This window comes from Ipomoea triloba, chromosome 5 (genome assembly GCF_003576645.1).
Source record: "Ipomoea triloba cultivar NCNSP0323 chromosome 5, ASM357664v1".
In the NCBI taxonomy this organism is placed as follows: domain Eukaryota; kingdom Viridiplantae; phylum Streptophyta; class Magnoliopsida; order Solanales; family Convolvulaceae; genus Ipomoea; species Ipomoea triloba.
In genome coordinates, this window is record NC_044920.1 from 13,047,404 (window position 1) to 13,063,696 (window position 16,293).

The window sequence follows — 16,293 nt, forward strand, 5'->3', positions numbered from 1 at the left end:
AAACTTAGCATCCATTTGATGTAATTTCCAATTTATTTTTAATTTATTACTTTTCGCAACCCTTTCTGGAAGAAAGGATCCCGAAAACTTGAGTCATTTTTTTAAAAATAAATCGTGTCCCTTTTGTTTAAAAAGGGTCGCAGTTTCTTATGCATTTGTTTACGGTTTTGCTACTCTTTTTTTTTTTTTTGAAAGTAGTGAAAATTTAAAATTTTATGTTCTTTCTTTGTTTGTACTAGTGAACCCAAAGTAAAAGGCTAGATAATGCAATAATGAAAATAATAACTAGCAAAGGAATTGAATAACAGTAAAAGAAAAAAAAAAGGAGGGGATGAAAAAGGAATTTAGATTAGGACAAGGAACTGTAATTGATTTAGGAACAAGGGAAAAAATAAATTGATTAGATAATGGATGTCATATGACTAGTAAGAAGCCTTTTTCAAGGTCATCCCACACCCTTAAAGCACTTAAGTCATTCTCATTGCGTACTCATAAGTGACTAAGATGCATTTCATCAGACACTTGATATCCTAAACATCGCATACTCCCCTTTACTCAAAGGTAAAGCATGGATTTACCCAAAAAAAAAAAGGTAAAGCATGGTTGACCAACCTCTTAAGTCTAGGTTAGGTTTTCACTTCCTACCCAGAACTCAATTATGTTTATCAATATCATCCAAATCAAGTATCATCTCTCCTACTCAACCAATACAAGATCGCCACTCCAAAATCCTAACCTACATCTCTATTTGATCTCCCTTCTAAAAGATATGCTCTCACACATATTGAAAATATAAATGACAATAGATTATAGAGTTAATACCTCCAATGGTCCTCCGAGTATTAAGGTTTATCAGTTGTGGTCCTCCGAGTTTAAAATGACCTTCAATGGTCCTCCAAGTTTTAAAAAATAACCACCCGTGATCCTTTTAGGACGTCTCATGGTCATTTTTTAAATTGGTAGAAGGAGGGGGGACCCCTGGTAGGCCAAACTTCAAGTTGACTCCACCACTCTGCGTGCCCTTGTGACATGCGCCTAATCATCCTGGTAGGCTTCCTCACTCCCAATAGGGCAGACATCCAGTTCATTCCGTTCACTCCCCTGAAGGGCTCCAAGCGACGCTAGGCAATCAGCCACCCTATTTTGTTCACGATAAACCAGCCGGAAGGAGATCCTCCAGTCTCTGTTGATCCACCATTTTACTTTATCAATGTACTGACGAATAGGGCCCCTGCCGACGGAGTCATTTTGGAACCATTGAACCACGTTCTTTGCATCTGATTGGACCTCTAAGTCGCGAAGACCCCTCTGCCAAGCCCAGCTGAGACACTCCACAATGGCCTCCACTTCCACCATGGAGGGATCACTATAGTCTGACTTGCTCATGATTCCCCCATGCCATTCGCCTTTGTTGTTTCTAACCACCCCGGCGAAGCCAGCTCTGTTACATCCCACTTTGACACTACCATCCACATTGAGCGTGAAACAGTGTGCAGTGGAGGCATTCCATCACAGGCAGAGAGTTCTGCTTCTTCCCGTACTTAACATGACATCTTTATGGCGGATAAAGGCACGTTCGGTTTCCTCCTTCGCGGTTCGAATCCAAATGATCTTGTGTTGAACATCTGCGTCCCTCTCGTTGAAGACTCTGTCACAGCGCCATCTCCATAGCCACCATACGATGATAGCGAAGCGGCGACTCCACTCACCAGTTCCTTCGCCGGCGACATGCTCAGTGACGTTGTTTATAATCCATCTTCTGAAATCAAGATGCCTCCACTTGCTTCGCTGCTCTCTGGATGCATACGCAAGCCAAATTTCCTTGGCACGAGAGCAGCTCCTAAGAATATGATCAGCAGACTCCAAATGCCCTGGGCAGAGGTCACAGCAGCCTTCCAAGGTGAGGCCTCTTCTTTTTCTCTCTGCATTACCCATCACCCGGTCGTGCATGGCAATCCATAGGAATGTCTTGAGCTTGTTGGGAACTTCCAAATTCCAGATTTTTTTCCAAATGTGGTCCTGCAAGTTAGTCTGGTAACCCTTGATTAAGAAATACGCAGAGCTAATTGAAAACTTACCTGACGCCTCCGGGTTCCAGAATGTTTCATCAGCATCATCTCCATTATGTACCATAATGGTTTCCATCTTTGGCTTTATGTCCTCTGGCAGTGGTGGTAATTTTTCCCATTTCCACCCTCTATTGTCCTCCCAGTACTCCACCACCATGCTTCCAGGGTTCTCATAATTTTGGACGAAAGCCAGCACCATGCTTCCAGGGTTCTCATAATTTTGGACGAAAGCCAGCAGCGGTTTTCCAGGGTTCTCATAATTTTGGACGAAAGCCAGCAGCGGTTCCTCATGCACCCACGGGTCCTCCCAGAACCGAGTAGCTTTCCCATCTTTTACGAATTTCCTAGTTCCCTTTCGAATGAAGGGACCAGCGGCAACAATACCTCTCCATGCATTCGAGCAGAGCTGTTTCGGGTAGAGAGCTTCAATGCCATCTTTTCCATGAGCGTATTTCTCTTTAAGGACTTTTACCTAGAGACAGTCTGTATTGGTTGTAATTTTCCAACCAAGCTTGGCCATGAAAGCTAAGTTCATGTCTCTGGAAGACCTAATACCAAGTCCTCCCCCGCTCTTAGGCTTGGTGACCTCCTCCCAACACACTAGGTGGCATTTGCGGGTCTCGGAGGTTCCACCCCATATAAACCTGCGGATCTTTTTATCAATTTCCTGCAACACCCCCACTGGCATGAATATAGTTTGCATGCTATAGTAAGGTATCGTTTGGAGAACTGATTGCGCTAGTACTTGTCTCCCAGCAAGAGTCAAGAACTTTGTCTTCCAGCCACTTAACTTGTCATCCATTTTCTCCAACAATGGAGTAAACAGATTATTCGTTACTCTGCCGTGTAACGTTGGAACCCCAAGATACTTGCCAAGGTTGGGTGACTCGGGAATGCCAGCAATGGATGTGATCAATTGGGCCTCTTCCCGCACCACGTTCTTAGAGAAAAGATTTGGGATTTACTCAAGCTGACTTTTTGTCCCGAGGCTTTGCTAAATTTTTCTAGGCACTGAGATATAACAGAGATTTGCTCCTGCGAAGCCTCAGCAAACAAGACAAGATCATCAGCAAAAAATAAATGGGTGAGTACAGGGCCATACCTGGAGAGCTGTATACCTTTCCATGCGCCCTTACCAGCCTCCTCTTTGATGACGTGACTAAGTCTTTCCATGCACAAGACGAAAAGGTAAGGAGATATAGCATCTCCCTGGCGGATTCCTCTGGAAGGAGTGATTTGTTCAAGCTGCTTTCCGCTCCATAAAACTTTCAGTCTGGGTGTCTCCACACACGCCATGATGTTCCTAACCCACTCCTTATTCATGCCCACATCTTTTAGCGTATCACGAATGAACTCCCAGTTAAGCCTGTCATAGGCTTTCTCAAGATCAATTTTGAGAATCATGAGGCCTTTCTTGCCCTGCTTGTTGCGCATGGAATGGACAACTTCCTGATAGATCAGGATATTATCGGTGATTTGTCTGCCTGGAACAAAACTACTTTGCTCCTGCCCAACCAATGCCCTTAAGATCGGCTTAATGCGGTTGGTCATAGCTTTAGTGATGATTTTGTAGATGACATTACAGAGGCTGATCGGACGATACTGACTCGCATTGGTGGGGCAGCCCGTCTTGGGTATGAGGGCAATCAGAGTATCATTCATACCCTCGTCAAGCTTTCCAGAATTCATAAACTGGTTGACTTGCAAAAAAACCGATCTCCCAACGACTTGCCATGCTTTCTGGTAAAAGACTGCATGGAAGCCATCCGGACCAGGTGCCTTTAGCGGTCTCATATCGAACAAAGCCGATTTGACCTCTTCTATTGAGAAGGCCGCATTGAATGTCGACCAGCTATCCTCACTTAACACAGGGAATTTTCCCTTTGGAATGCATGAAGTATCTGCCTCAACATCCTTAGTGAAAATTCCTGAAAAGTATTCTTGGATAGCTCTTTCAATCATATGTTCATCATTCATGGGATTACCATCACTATCTAAGAAATTGTGTCTCCATGTCTTAGCCTTCTTATTTTTAGTAGCGGCGTGGTAAAGCTTGGTGTTCCGGTCGCCCGAGGCAATCCAATCCTCCCTCGATTGCTGGAACCATAAAATTTCTTCCTGCTGCAAGACTTCCTCTAGCTCCTTTCTAATTTTTCTTTCAAGCTGAACAAGCCCCCGGTGACCCCCATGATCCATTTTTCTTTGTATGCCATCCAACCTTCTTAACAGGTTGTCCTTCCTGAGGTGGATATTACCAAAAACTGCTCGGTTCCACTCCTTAAGTTTAGAGGCGAAGAGGTTCTTGTTATGCCAAACAGTATCCTCCTTATCCCAGTTCTGACCGGTGAAATTGATGAAATCATGGTGCTTTGTCCAGGCTCCCTGAAAAACAAAATTGTTCTGGCCTTTCTCAACCTTTCTATCAAACTCAATCAAAATGGGGCAGTGGTCCGACCCAATAGCGGTTAAATGAGTAACATGCGTTTCTCTCATAATGTCCATCCAATCTATAGAGCAAAGTGCACGGTCCAATCTTGCACCCTTAAAGGTTTCGTCCTCCCTCCCTCGCTTCTAAGTGAACTTCTGCCCTGAGAACCCAAGGTCGAACAGCGCTTCGTCAAAAATCCAATCTTTGAAATCACTGTTTCTGTGAGCCCCGGGACTGCTTGTGCTGGTGCATTCCTCATTGCTCACTATAGCATTAAAATCACCTGCAATTAACCAGGGGTAGTTGACATGGATCTTGTTTCTACTTAACGCATTCCAGAGACGCCGACGGAGGTAACCGGAGGGGCTACCATAGACCATTGATAAGTTCCACCTCCTACCAGAAGGTTCCGTAATGGCCATGTGAACAAATTGGGGGTGGGAGGTTAGAATCTCAACCTGCAGAGCATCCGACCAGAAGACCCAGATTCCTCCGCTAAAGCCGAGAGCTTCAACCCTCGCCCAATTCTCAAAACCAAGCTTGCAGCAAACAGTGTCCGCATTATCACCAGAGGTTTTGGTTTCCATTAGACAGAAGATGTCCGGGTGGTGTTTTTTTAACAACATCTTAGCAGCTCTAAGGAAATTCTTAGACGCTGCTCCTTGGTAGTTCCATGTAATGACCTTCATGGGAGAACAAGACAAAAAAGAAAAAAACACAGAGCAAGGAAAAACAAGAAAAAACGCAAACAAGAGGAAAAAACCAAAAGGAGAAAACAATCAACCCAGGAGCGGTCCGGGAGGCAACTCAAGATTCCATCTCCATTGCAACAGTGCCTGCATCCTCCAGGCACTCTCCATCATCATTCACGTCCGTCGGCTTCGCATCTGCATGTTGCTGGGCATTCGGTGGGTCGCCGTGGTGTTCGTGAGATGGTTCAGTTCCTACCATACATAATTCCTCCAGACCTGCTTCATCTTCCACCACTTGCACCGTTTTTCCTCCTCTTTTATTACCCAAGACCAACGTATGCTCATTGGCGGCCCCGGCTTGGTTAGCCTAATTGTTAGAGGTTCTCTTGTTGGCGCTCTGTTTCCTGCTCGTTTCTCCAGTCTCAAATTGTTTCTTGTGCAGCCCATGTGCATTGTTACCCATAATTTGTTTCTCAGAAACTTGCACTGTCGTTCTTTTTCCTCTTATTGGGCTCTGTTTTTTGGCTTCTTGGACCCGGGTTGTTTTCTCACTTTGGTCACGTGAGGTTTCTGCATTCTCCTGATCCTCAGTGTCATCATCTAACGTTACAAACCTCGACCCAAATGCACCGCTATTTTCTTTTGCTTTTCCATATTCTTGGACATTTTTCTTTCTATTTTCCTTCCCTTCCTGATTCTTTGGTCCCTGATTTTTGGAGTAATTTCTCTTTGGTTTTGGTGCAATCATCCACATACCATAATCTTCTATCACCTCGGGCCTAAATAAGGCAGGTTCCTTCGCTGTTATTTTCTTACCATTTCCAGCTTCTTTGTGACCGTTGCTCTCGCCGGAGGACATTTCCGGCTGGGTGATTCCGTCGACGGACATGCCTGGAGCCGTTTCATCTTTCTGATTCAAGCTACAGCCCTCCGCATTGTGCCCGTATGTTCCACACTTGAAGCAGATGAGGTGAAGCCCTTCGTACACAATAGGCCGGACTCTGTTCCTCAAAGTAAACTTGGCAAGCAAAGGCTTCGTGATGTCTACTTCAACGCAAACCCTCGCAAAGCTTGCCCTCGACACCAGACTGGTTGCGGTATCTATGTTTATCGCTCGGCCAACCTTGTCACCCACTCTCATCAGGAATTTGTGGTCAAAATATTCTGCTGGCAGACATGGGAAGCGGATCCAAACAATCATTCTCTCAGTTGTCTCTGTGAATGGATCAAAGTTTGGCACCCACTCCTTGACTATGAGGTAATGATCAAGGACCATCCATGGTCCTCCATACTTAGCGAACTCATAATCATCTACAGAGGAGAATTTCTCTAAGAAATACCCGTTATCAACAGTAACAAGCTCCATCCTTGCCTTCGGCTTCCACAAAGCAGTCAGTCGCCTGAGGAGATATCCGTAGCCAACGTTCCTTCCCATCACCTTCACGATAAGAGTTTGCTTCCATTTGCTTCTCAAGCGCACCTTTTCCTCTTTGGTCAGCCTGATGACCGGGCAGGTAGCGTCCATATCGTCGTCTGGATCCTCCTCATCCTCGGAGACCAGATCGATGTCGTCGGTAAACTACTGCACATTTTCAGCCGTTTCGTTAGCCACAATCTGTTTAAAGGATAGTGCCTTTACCTGGTTTTCACTGCCTGTTGCCTCGTTCGAAGTCCCGTTGACAGCGTGCGGAACTTCCCCCATGGGAGATTCCGTCGACGTCTTCGTCTTCTTCGTGCTACGCGCTAGTTGATCATGTTCTTCGCTACTTTGCTGGGACGAGAGCGTTTCGTCGTTCATGGTTTATCTCAGATGTGATTTGCCTTATATGTCTCATGGTCATTTTAAACTTGAGTTATTTTAAGAATTATTAGGACCACGGGTGGTTATTTTTTAAAACTTGGAGGACCATTGAAGGTCATTTTAAACTCGGAGGACCACAATTGCTAAAATCCTAATACTCGGAGGACCATTGGATGCATTAACTAATAGATTCAATATTAAAAACACAATCCATAGTGCACTACCACATGCAAGATAATAGATCAAAACAATCAAAGCAACAAGTAAACTTGCAAGAAATGAAATACAGATAAACTTATCTATATTAAGATGAAATTAGAAATGGAGATCTTCAATCCTTCATCCAAAGTAACAATAGAAATTAAATCTGAGTAATGATTGAAAATGAAAATTGAATTTAACAAGAAATTGTATCTAAAAGTGCTAGAAATTAAAAAGCTGAAAAGCACTCTGAAAGTAGTATAAATAGGTTCCTTAAGAAAGTAAAAAGCTCCCTTCTAAAATTCAAACTCTCCCGTTTTATACTTTTTGGATTGGCATGCGTAACAAGGCCCGTTATGAGCCTAACATGTCTTGTAACAGTAGAATTGACTTGCGGATGCCTCCCATTACGCACCCTATTATGAGCGTGACGTTGCTCGTAACAACATAGATGACTTTCTGATGCACCTCGTTACAAACCCTTGTTACAAGCAAAATGCTAGTAGTAATAGCAAAGATAACCTTTCTAATCTTGAGTGTTACGAGCCCTGTTACGAGCGTAACGCTGCTCGTAACAACCGATATTTGGCTTCCATTGTATTTTTCTCCATTTTGCCCAAATTACTCTTGAATTGACCATATTTTCCTTCAAACACAAAAAATGCCCAATAATAGTCCTTCAACGTAATTTATCACATATTTAAACAATTTTAAGCACAAATAAAGCACATCCAACCCCAAATTAGTCCATAAATATCCTTAAAAGTTGTGCAATTTGGCACTCATTAGTTGTCCATTTGCAAAAAAAAGGCAGCCATAGCATAGCTAAGGCCAAATTATATAATTACTATAATATTTTAATGTAGATTTCAATAGTGAAGTTATATCTTAGCCCAGGGGAAACAATCCAAGTAAAGGCAATACAAATCTATAGATGTACAAAGTCATCGATCTATAATAAGAGCATGGGATGAAAAAAGAAAACAAATGACGACGTCCATCCCGGCCAGAAAAACTCCAAGGCGTCCTCTTGAACTTTCGTGATCTTTCAAAAAACTTCAAGTCATCTTTTTTGTGCTTGTGCTTAAAGGGAAATGCAAAATTGGGATATCTTGTATCCTCTGAGTCTGTTAGAGAAATACTATCCTAAGTCTAGGGTTTTAATTACTAGATTGAAAAATCTTCAATTGTGTAAAAGCTCCTAACTCAACTCATGTAATTTGAATCATGCTATAGTGAAAAATTCACCTTGCTTAACTTATTTAGCCCTCCAGAATAGGACTTCTAGTCCAAATTGTGTTAAAATTGTAATTAAATTTTTAATGTTATGCTCCAACATTGACCTATATTAGCTCGTGACTGACCCATCTGGATTAATTAATCTCAAATGTTTCTTTAGCGTTTTGTAAATTATTAATAATTTTTTTTAAAAAAAAAGAATTAATATAACTACAAGCTATTTTTACTTGTTATAAAAAAAAAAGTTATTTTTACTAACTAGTATTGTCACCCATGCGATGCACAAAATGGATTTGCTATAATAATTTAAGAATATTTGGATCAATATATAAGCATATATAAAGTATAATATCAAATATTATATAGTGGAATTGAAAAGATGGTTTGAATCGATAATGTCTATATATGTTATAGTGATAAACTTTAGTTTGTGTTATTTAGCGCTTGTCATTGTAGCTACATTGGGAATTGTTATTGATGATAGCCTCAGCAGGTAAAATTTAACTTTGCAATTTTAGTATTTAATTTTTTACAACCTATATGAAGTATATCTCTTTGGTAGTCAAGCTGAGATTTAAGAACTTTCGGGTACATGAAAATATATGTACTGTATTATTACGATTAGTAATTTTAATCTAGAATTGTATATATTCTGAATAGAAAAGTAGGGAAGAATATATATTTTATTAGAAATTGTATTATCATAATTAAATGTAAAAGTGAGAGTTTTTATTGGTTTTACGCAAAAAAAAAAAAAAAAAAAAGGAAAAACATTAATTTGAAAAGACTAATTCTTATTTATGAACTAAAGTTAGAAATAATAAAACTTAATAAAAATGTCAATCTTATTAGCTATAGAATTATATTCACCAAGACAGTAAAATGAAATAGAATTAAAGTAAACTGATAGTAATATTAATTCTCTGAATAATGCCTTAAGAAAATTTCTATTCCATACATGGGATTTTTAATTAATTATTTATGCATTCATTGAAGATTGCATGCCATTAATTAATTACTTAAATCTTTTCTTTTCTTTCTTTTTTTTTTTTTTGTTGAAGAAATGAGAATCTTCATCTCTATGCATATATTCTATGAATTCCTTACTATATTCTACGTAAAGATACAATGTATGAATTTTATTAGAGGGATTTGGCTGGTACATTGGAGAGTATGTACTCAGACGACTGCAGTTTAAGTAACTTTTTAAATTTCTTTTATTTCTTTCTATTTCTTCAATATAGATGTTTGTCAGAATTCTAACCCAAATATTGTAATTGTTTACGTTAATATTATTTCCCAGAATGCTGATTTTAGGGTTGGGAAATGAGGGTGATTTTGAATTATTTAAGCAAACAAGACTTTGACAGCAACTTCCTACAGAGCAACCTTTGTACTTAGTGAATTTGCAGCTCATCTTTTCGTCTTCGTGTCCTAATATCATAACCTCAAACTCCTGTCCTTCTCTTAAAATCTCTCTTTCACACCTATTCTCATACATCTCCAACACAACTTTTATCACCATAACCTCCTTTTGTGTCTCAATGGGTTCTAAATTTTATCTCGAGCAAGAAATATTTGTTGAGATTTTGATTCGAGCAACGTTAGAAACGCTAGATACATTCAAAGTGGCTAGCAAGGAGTATAACGAGTTAGCTAGTGAATCGTGGTTCATTGAAAAGTACGCTCGAAAAACAAAAAATATCATAGGATATATTGTTCAAACACTTGAACGCTTTACTTGTTCTTACAACTTTGTATCCATCAACCAATCATTGGAGGTTCCAGGTATTTCTATGGAGTGTTTCCGAGATGGCATGAAGATATTGGCATCTTCTAAACAAGGAATTTTGTGCTGTCGAAAGTATGCAGATAGAGCCTATCATTATTATGTTTGTAAGTCGAGCACCGGGCAAAGTGTTAAGTTGCCGAGCCCGAGGGGACGAGACACGTTCTTAGAACACATTGCTTTGCAAATTCTTAAATCCAATCCCTTTGAGTATAAAATAATTAAATTTTCATATGGTCGTTTTGGGTGAGTTTATTTAATTTATTTATTCTATAGAATATTATTACAGTATATATTAACGTACACAATTTATTATAAATGTTTCCTAAGATATAATTCTAATGCATGATTTGATATTTTATCATTTTCAGGCCACCAGGAAACACAAGTTTGATATGCAAGATTTTCCATTCAAAATTTTGGACATGGAGACAATTGGAAGACCTCGTAATGAAACAGGACACTATTTTTTCCAATCAACCTCCTGTTTGTATAGGTGGCATAGTCTATTTGTTGACAAATCGCAACACAATTTTGGCTTTCTACTTGAAAACCGAAACTCACAGAGAGTTTCCAGGTCCAATACCCGCGATCGAAGACAACAAAAACTACAGCAAAGCGCGAATTGTTGATTACAAGGGAAAGCTAGGGTTTACATGTGACTACAAATCGGATGAAGTGTGGCTTTGGGGGGTAGAAGACAACAGAGATTACAGGTGGGAGATAAAAAGGGTAGTGAGAATTGATAAGGAGAATAATAGGTTAATAGGGTGTAGTCTTGCAGACATGGCGCTGATGATTGGGTATAGTTATCAAGTGAGCGGTTCTCATTACTATAAGGATATTTTTCCGTTCAGGTCGGATTGGGAGCAGGTGGATCTGGAGGATGGATGCATGCTCAGTGGGTTGGAAGAATTGATTACTGCTAGTTAGCTTCTGATCTCATCTCATCTGATGATGATTAATATGTTTTAATTTTCTGCAATTTCATTTTTATGTACTGTGTGCCATTAATTTCCATCAACATGCAGCTCATTTACTGCATTATATTGAAACAAGTTTCAGATGAGAAAACAGTTTTCCATTGCAAAATTGTAAGGCGACTTCTTTTCAAAAGTTAAAACCAAATTCTACTCAATGGACAAAAAATCATCTTTTATCTATGCACGTTCTGTAGTATTCAATACGAGATAAATACCAAATGATAATTATATTAGAGATAATTTAACTTTTAGTTTTACTGTTGTTGTGAGATTATTATCACAATTAGTCTTCCATAATTCATAATAATAATTAAAGATATGAGGTTGGACAAAAATGTTTTTCAACATAATAATAATAATAATAATAATAATAATAATAATAATAATAATAATTAGAGTTAATTCTTCAATCTTTACCCACCAATAATCTAGGGATGATACTGTGGCGGGAGTGTCTCTTAAACCCCACCCTGGTCCAATCCCCGTCCCTGTCAAGAACACGAAATCTTTCTGCATTTCTATCCCCGTGTGGTAAGTTATATATTAAAATTATATATATCTTTCCGCAGCACCCACCCCTGAGGGTGCCGCGGATAATCAACAAAATAACTCCCCCCAGAACGCGATTTCCCCCAAATCCACTGCAACAAATTAAAATGTCCTCAAATCTCCTTCGCCAAATCTTCTCCGTCATCTCCGTCCGCGAACTAGGTGCGTAGCCGACGTTCAGCCTCCGACCTCCGTCAGACGCTCAACCGCCGACCTCCATCTTCGTTTTGCTGTTCAGCCGCCGACTGTCGATCACCAGCCACTCCTTTCCTCTCCATTCAGTCGCTGGCCGCTACCCGTCATCAGGGCCGGTCCTGAGCACGGGCGGGATGGGCGACCGCCCAGGGCCCCATGATAGAAGGGCCCCATCCATATATATGTATAGGTATACATATATCTATTATAGTGTTATAATTAGTGTTATAATTATATTAGAAAATAAAAAAAATTAGTGTTATAATTTATTAGAAAACAAAAAAGTAAGAATAGATGTGACGGTAGGAAGCTGAGAATCGACGCTTAATTAAATAATTTAGAAATAGAATTAACACGGGGAATCGAGGACACCTAATTATCTTTTATATATTAGAATCGACATCCTAACCGGCTAACCCATTCGTCTTCTTCAATAATAATTTTTCCAATTCGATTATCAACGATTGTTCATTTGTTTGCCAGTTTGGACCCCATTGTCTGTTGTAACTTGTAAGTTTTCTTCTATTTGTAATTTGTTCTATCTTTATTTTCAATGCAACACTGCACACATGCAACACAACACACCTATCGGGCATTAGGGATTTAGGGCTATAAATCTATAATCCTCTAATGAGTAATGTTTATTTGGATAATGAATTTTGTGATTTCTGTAATTCTAGAATATATATATATATATAAAGTCAACAGCTCCCACACAAACCTAAAATATTACGGAGTATTAAATCCTCAAATATATAATTATTACTATATATTTTTTTTGTACGAAAATTATTATTTAAATTTAATAACATGTTTGAAATGCTAAAATATATAATTATTACTATATAAATCTCCAATAGTATACAGGTTTTAACAATAATTGTCAACTTTGAATTTATGAAGTAATTTTCTGTTATTTTTGTATTTGTTCTAGAAGATGTCATGATTTTTTTTGGGGGGTACTAAAAGTCATTGTTATGTTTCTTCAACAAGAAAACTCCAAAGTTATTATACATTTGTAGTTTTGTACCAAGACATTCTTCTTCAGTATTCACAGAATCATGATTCAAAGTCGCATCCTATTATTATATATTAACACTTCATTTGTGGACGAAGTCACGTAACCAAAAAAGTCACATGTGTAGGAAATATATTCTCGAAAATCTCTTGAAAATGGAGAAAATACAAACCCACGAAAGATAAATAAAACTGGAAATTAATTTACGAAAGGTTAAGATAAAACCTGGAAGTAGAAGGGGACAAATGAAGATAATCTCGGGTAGGTCGGAAGGCCGAGTTGAGTTGTCTCCCTCGTTAAAACCTTATTTATCGCCTCACGGGGTGCTAAGAGCGTTGCGATATAGGTTTTTCAGGATAAAACGTACTACGATTCCAACGTTTGAGCACTCAAACTTGGAACCCGACGAACGAGAACGCGGGATGAACAAAAACAAAGGTGACTTGAACACAAGAAGATGATTTATGAAAATGACACCGGCCCACTCATTTTTTACTTGATTTCCTATCCATTAGATTTTGATGATCAATGGTTTAGATTTATTCACAAGTTCTCATATAGAGCTTTCTGTTCATAAGAGTGATCAATGGTTTAGATTTATTCACAAGTTCTCATATAGAGCTTTTTGTTCATAAGAGTCAGTATTGACTCCACTGAGGCTCGAACCCACCACCTCCCGTATATATATAATTTTTGAGTTATAATTACCCTGAATTACTGAGTTCGGTCTAATCCATTATATTTACAGGATAGAAAGTGAAAGATGATTTTGCATAGCACGTAGAATTTTTTTGTCATGATTACTTTTGTATTTAAAAAATGTTGAAAATTTTCTAATAATATTTTATGTTATTTGATATGATTTTTTAGTATTATTAAATGTAAATTTTAACTTTCATATAAGGGATGTTCTCCATGGATTCTTTCTCCAAATCATTTTTCGGACATTGGTCCAAACTGAATTTATTCCCCTTTGCAATGGGAGCAAAGCTTGGTGAACAATTTTTCATCTGAAATATTTCTAAAACTTTGCTTATATAGGTTTCTTGAGATAAACCCAGTATGTCCCGAGACCTATCTCTATGAATTTTAATGCCAATAACATAAGAGGCATCACCCATATTATCCTTCATGTCAAAGTTCGTAGAGAGAAATTGTTTCACATCACGAAGCATCTCCTTATCATTGGTGGCAAGTAAGATGTATTCACCACCGCACCTAAGCAACCAAACCGCATGAGAACCGATATATATATATATATTCCGGTTCTGGTGTGAACACTTGTGAACTCCTATCTACGGTTTAGATGAAAGATCATTTGACCTAAGTGTTTGAAGTGGTGCATTGATGTATATTATTTATCATGTCAAAAAATTATAAACCACAAAATTAAGTAAGATTAAAGGTGCAGAATGGATTACATACATGTCCACTTGTAAACGGAAGTCTCTTTAATTTGTTTTACTTTTCTTGTTAAATTAATAATTCAATAAAAGTGGCGTACGTGTGTATTGTGTAACATACATATAAAATCATCTTCATAGTCAAAATATTTACGCGTTTCCAATGCCTGATGCCTATAAATATAATTCTCCATGGGATGGATTGAATCAACAATCATATATATCATCAGCTAAGCTAAGGATACGAAAATGAAAAGCCCAATGTGTTTTGCGGTTGTAGCATTTATTTTTTCCTTAATTTGTTTCCCAGCAGCCTGCAGTAGCATTCATGCTCATCATCAAGATTTTGTGCACTGTCTTTCCAGCAAGCTCAGAAATAATGCCACCTCTCAGGTACTCTACACTCCCAGCAGCCCATCATTCTTGCCCATCCTGAATATGTCCGCCCAGAATTCCAGGTTCACCGGGCCCGGAACCCCCAAACCTGTAGTCATCATCACACCTTTACGGGAATCCCACGTCCGAGCTGCACTCATTTGCTCCCGAAAGTATAACATCCAGCTCAGGACCCGAAGCGGTGGCCACGATTACGAGGGCGTTTCCTTTGTTTCCAGCCTCCCCTTTGCCATTCTGGACTTGATCAAGTTCCGGTCGATCGAGGTTAACGTTGGGGAGAAGTCGGCGTGGGTCCAAACCGGAGCCACGCTAGGTGAACTCTATTATAGCATTGCTAATAAGAGCGACACTTTAGCTTTTCCGGCGGGTATTTGTCCCACGGTGGGCACGGGTGGCCACATCAGCGGCGGCGGGTACGGGATGTTGTTGCGAAAATATGGGTTGGCGGCGGACCACGTGATTGACGCCCGAATCATGGATGTTAACGGGAGAATTCTGGACCGGAAATCCATGGGGGAGGATCTCTTCTGGGCTATCAGGGGCGGCGGCGGCGCTAGCTTCGGCATCATACTCGCCTGGAAACTGGAACTGGTTCCCGTGCCTGAAACCGTCACGGTATTCAATATTTCCAAAACCCTGGAACAAAACTTAACAAACCTATTGTATAAATGGCAGTTTTTCGCCAACAAGGCCGACAGAAACCTCTACCTCAGAGTCGTCCTACAAAACACCAACACTACTGGGGAGAGAACAGTAGAGGGTTTGTTCAATGCACAATACCTCGGAAGATCCGAAGCCTTGCTAGCCATGATGCAGAAAGGATTTCCAGAATTGGGCGTCACCAAATCCGACTTAACCGAGATGAGTTGGATCAACACCGTAACCTATCACTACCCCGTCGACAGCCTACTCAACCGCTCCTTCAATCTCAAACAACGGAGCTTCAAGATCAAGTCCGACTATGCCAAACGCCCCTTTACCCCCCAAATTTTCCAAGGAATGTTGGAACTGTTTAAAGAAGAAGACATCAACGGGCCGAATATGCAGCTTGTTCCCTATGGAGGGATAATGGATGAGATTTCGCCCTCAGAAACGCCTTATCCACACAGGGCAGGTAACCTATTTTTCCTCGGATACGCCACTGGATGGGACGAAGTCGGCCAAGTCGCGGCTCAGAAGCATCTCTCGTGGATTCGCAAGCTTTACGCTTACTTGACTCCCTATGTTTCCAACAATCCCAGAGAATCCTACTCCAATTACAGGGATTTTGACCTGGGACAAAACAATTTGGTCGGGACAACCAGCCTGGATCAGGCAAGTTCTTGGGGTTATAAATATTTCATGAATAACTTCTATAGGCTTGCCAAAGTGAAGGCTTTGGTGGATCCAGATAACTTCTTCAGGAATGAACAGAGCATTATTCCACTTTCATATCCACTTTGATCCAATTCATTATATTGCCTTGCCGCCACAACGTAACATACATTTATATATGCATGCATTCTAGCTATAGTTACAATAAAATTTTTT

At 39.7% G+C, this 16,293-nt stretch overlaps 4 protein-coding genes across 4 annotated transcripts; 1 reads left to right on the plus strand and 3 right to left on the minus strand.

Moving 5' to 3' along the window:
• Positions 1-1,035: 1,035 nt before the first annotated feature.
• LOC116020256 lies at positions 1,036-4,571 on the minus strand. The gene is made up of 4 exons (XM_031260740.1): positions 3,093-4,571; positions 2,815-3,009; positions 1,547-2,541; positions 1,036-1,462 (listed from the first exon to the last, which is right to left on the minus strand). The coding sequence occupies exons 1-4, from the start codon at positions 4,569-4,571 to the stop codon at positions 1,036-1,038; spliced, it is 3,096 nt and encodes a 1,031-aa protein (XP_031116600.1).
• A 69-nt stretch (positions 4,572-4,640) lies between these two features.
• LOC116020257 lies at positions 4,641-5,448 on the minus strand. Its single transcript, XM_031260741.1, has 2 exons — positions 5,329-5,448; positions 4,641-5,180 (listed from the first exon to the last, which is right to left on the minus strand). The coding sequence occupies exons 1-2, from the start codon at positions 5,446-5,448 to the stop codon at positions 4,641-4,643; spliced, it is 660 nt and encodes a 219-aa protein (XP_031116601.1).
• Positions 5,449-5,556: 108 nt separating this feature from the next.
• Positions 5,557-6,987, minus strand: LOC116020258. Its single transcript, XM_031260742.1, has 2 exons — positions 6,829-6,987; positions 5,557-6,768 (listed from the first exon to the last, which is right to left on the minus strand). Exons 1-2 carry the CDS (start codon positions 6,985-6,987, stop codon positions 5,557-5,559), a joined length of 1,371 nt encoding a protein of 456 aa, XP_031116602.1.
• A 7,818-nt stretch (positions 6,988-14,805) lies between these two features.
• Positions 14,806-16,206, plus strand: LOC116020259 (berberine bridge enzyme-like 26). The gene has a single exon (XM_031260744.1). It carries the CDS (start codon positions 14,806-14,808, stop codon positions 16,204-16,206), a length of 1,401 nt encoding a protein of 466 aa, XP_031116604.1.
• The last annotated feature ends 87 nt before the right edge of the window (positions 16,207-16,293 follow it).

Excerpts from the sequence above, each read along its gene's own strand:
- LOC116020256 (XM_031260740.1), bottom strand. The coding sequence starts at position 4,571 with ATGGACATTATGAGAGAAACGCATGTTACTCATTTAACCGCTATTGGG. Across the intron at positions 3,010-3,092 it reads CTTCGCAGGAGCAAATCTCT|AACGTGGTGCGGGAAGAGGC; the intron begins GTTATATCTCAG and ends CTTTTCTCTAAG. Across the intron at positions 2,542-2,814 it reads TGACTCTTGCTGGGAGACAA|GTAAAAGTCCTTAAAGAGAA; the intron begins GTACTAGCGCAA and ends GACTGTCTCTAG.
- LOC116020257 (XM_031260741.1), bottom strand. The coding sequence starts at position 5,448 with ATGGTAGGAACTGAACCATCTCACGAACACCACGGCGACCCACCGAAT. Across the intron at positions 5,181-5,328 it reads GCCTGGAGGATGCAGGCACT|GTCATTACATGGAACTACCA; the intron begins GTTGCAATGGAG and ends TCTCCCATGAAG.
- LOC116020258 (XM_031260742.1), bottom strand. The coding sequence starts at position 6,987 with ATGAACGACGAAACGCTCTCGTCCCAGCAAAGTAGCGAAGAACATGAT. Across the intron at positions 6,769-6,828 it reads CAACAGGCAGTGAAAACCAG|TTTACCGACGACATCGATCT; the intron begins GTAAAGGCACTA and ends AATGTGCAGTAG.
- LOC116020259 (XM_031260744.1), top strand. The coding sequence starts at position 14,806 with ATGTCCGCCCAGAATTCCAGGTTCACCGGGCCCGGAACCCCCAAACCT.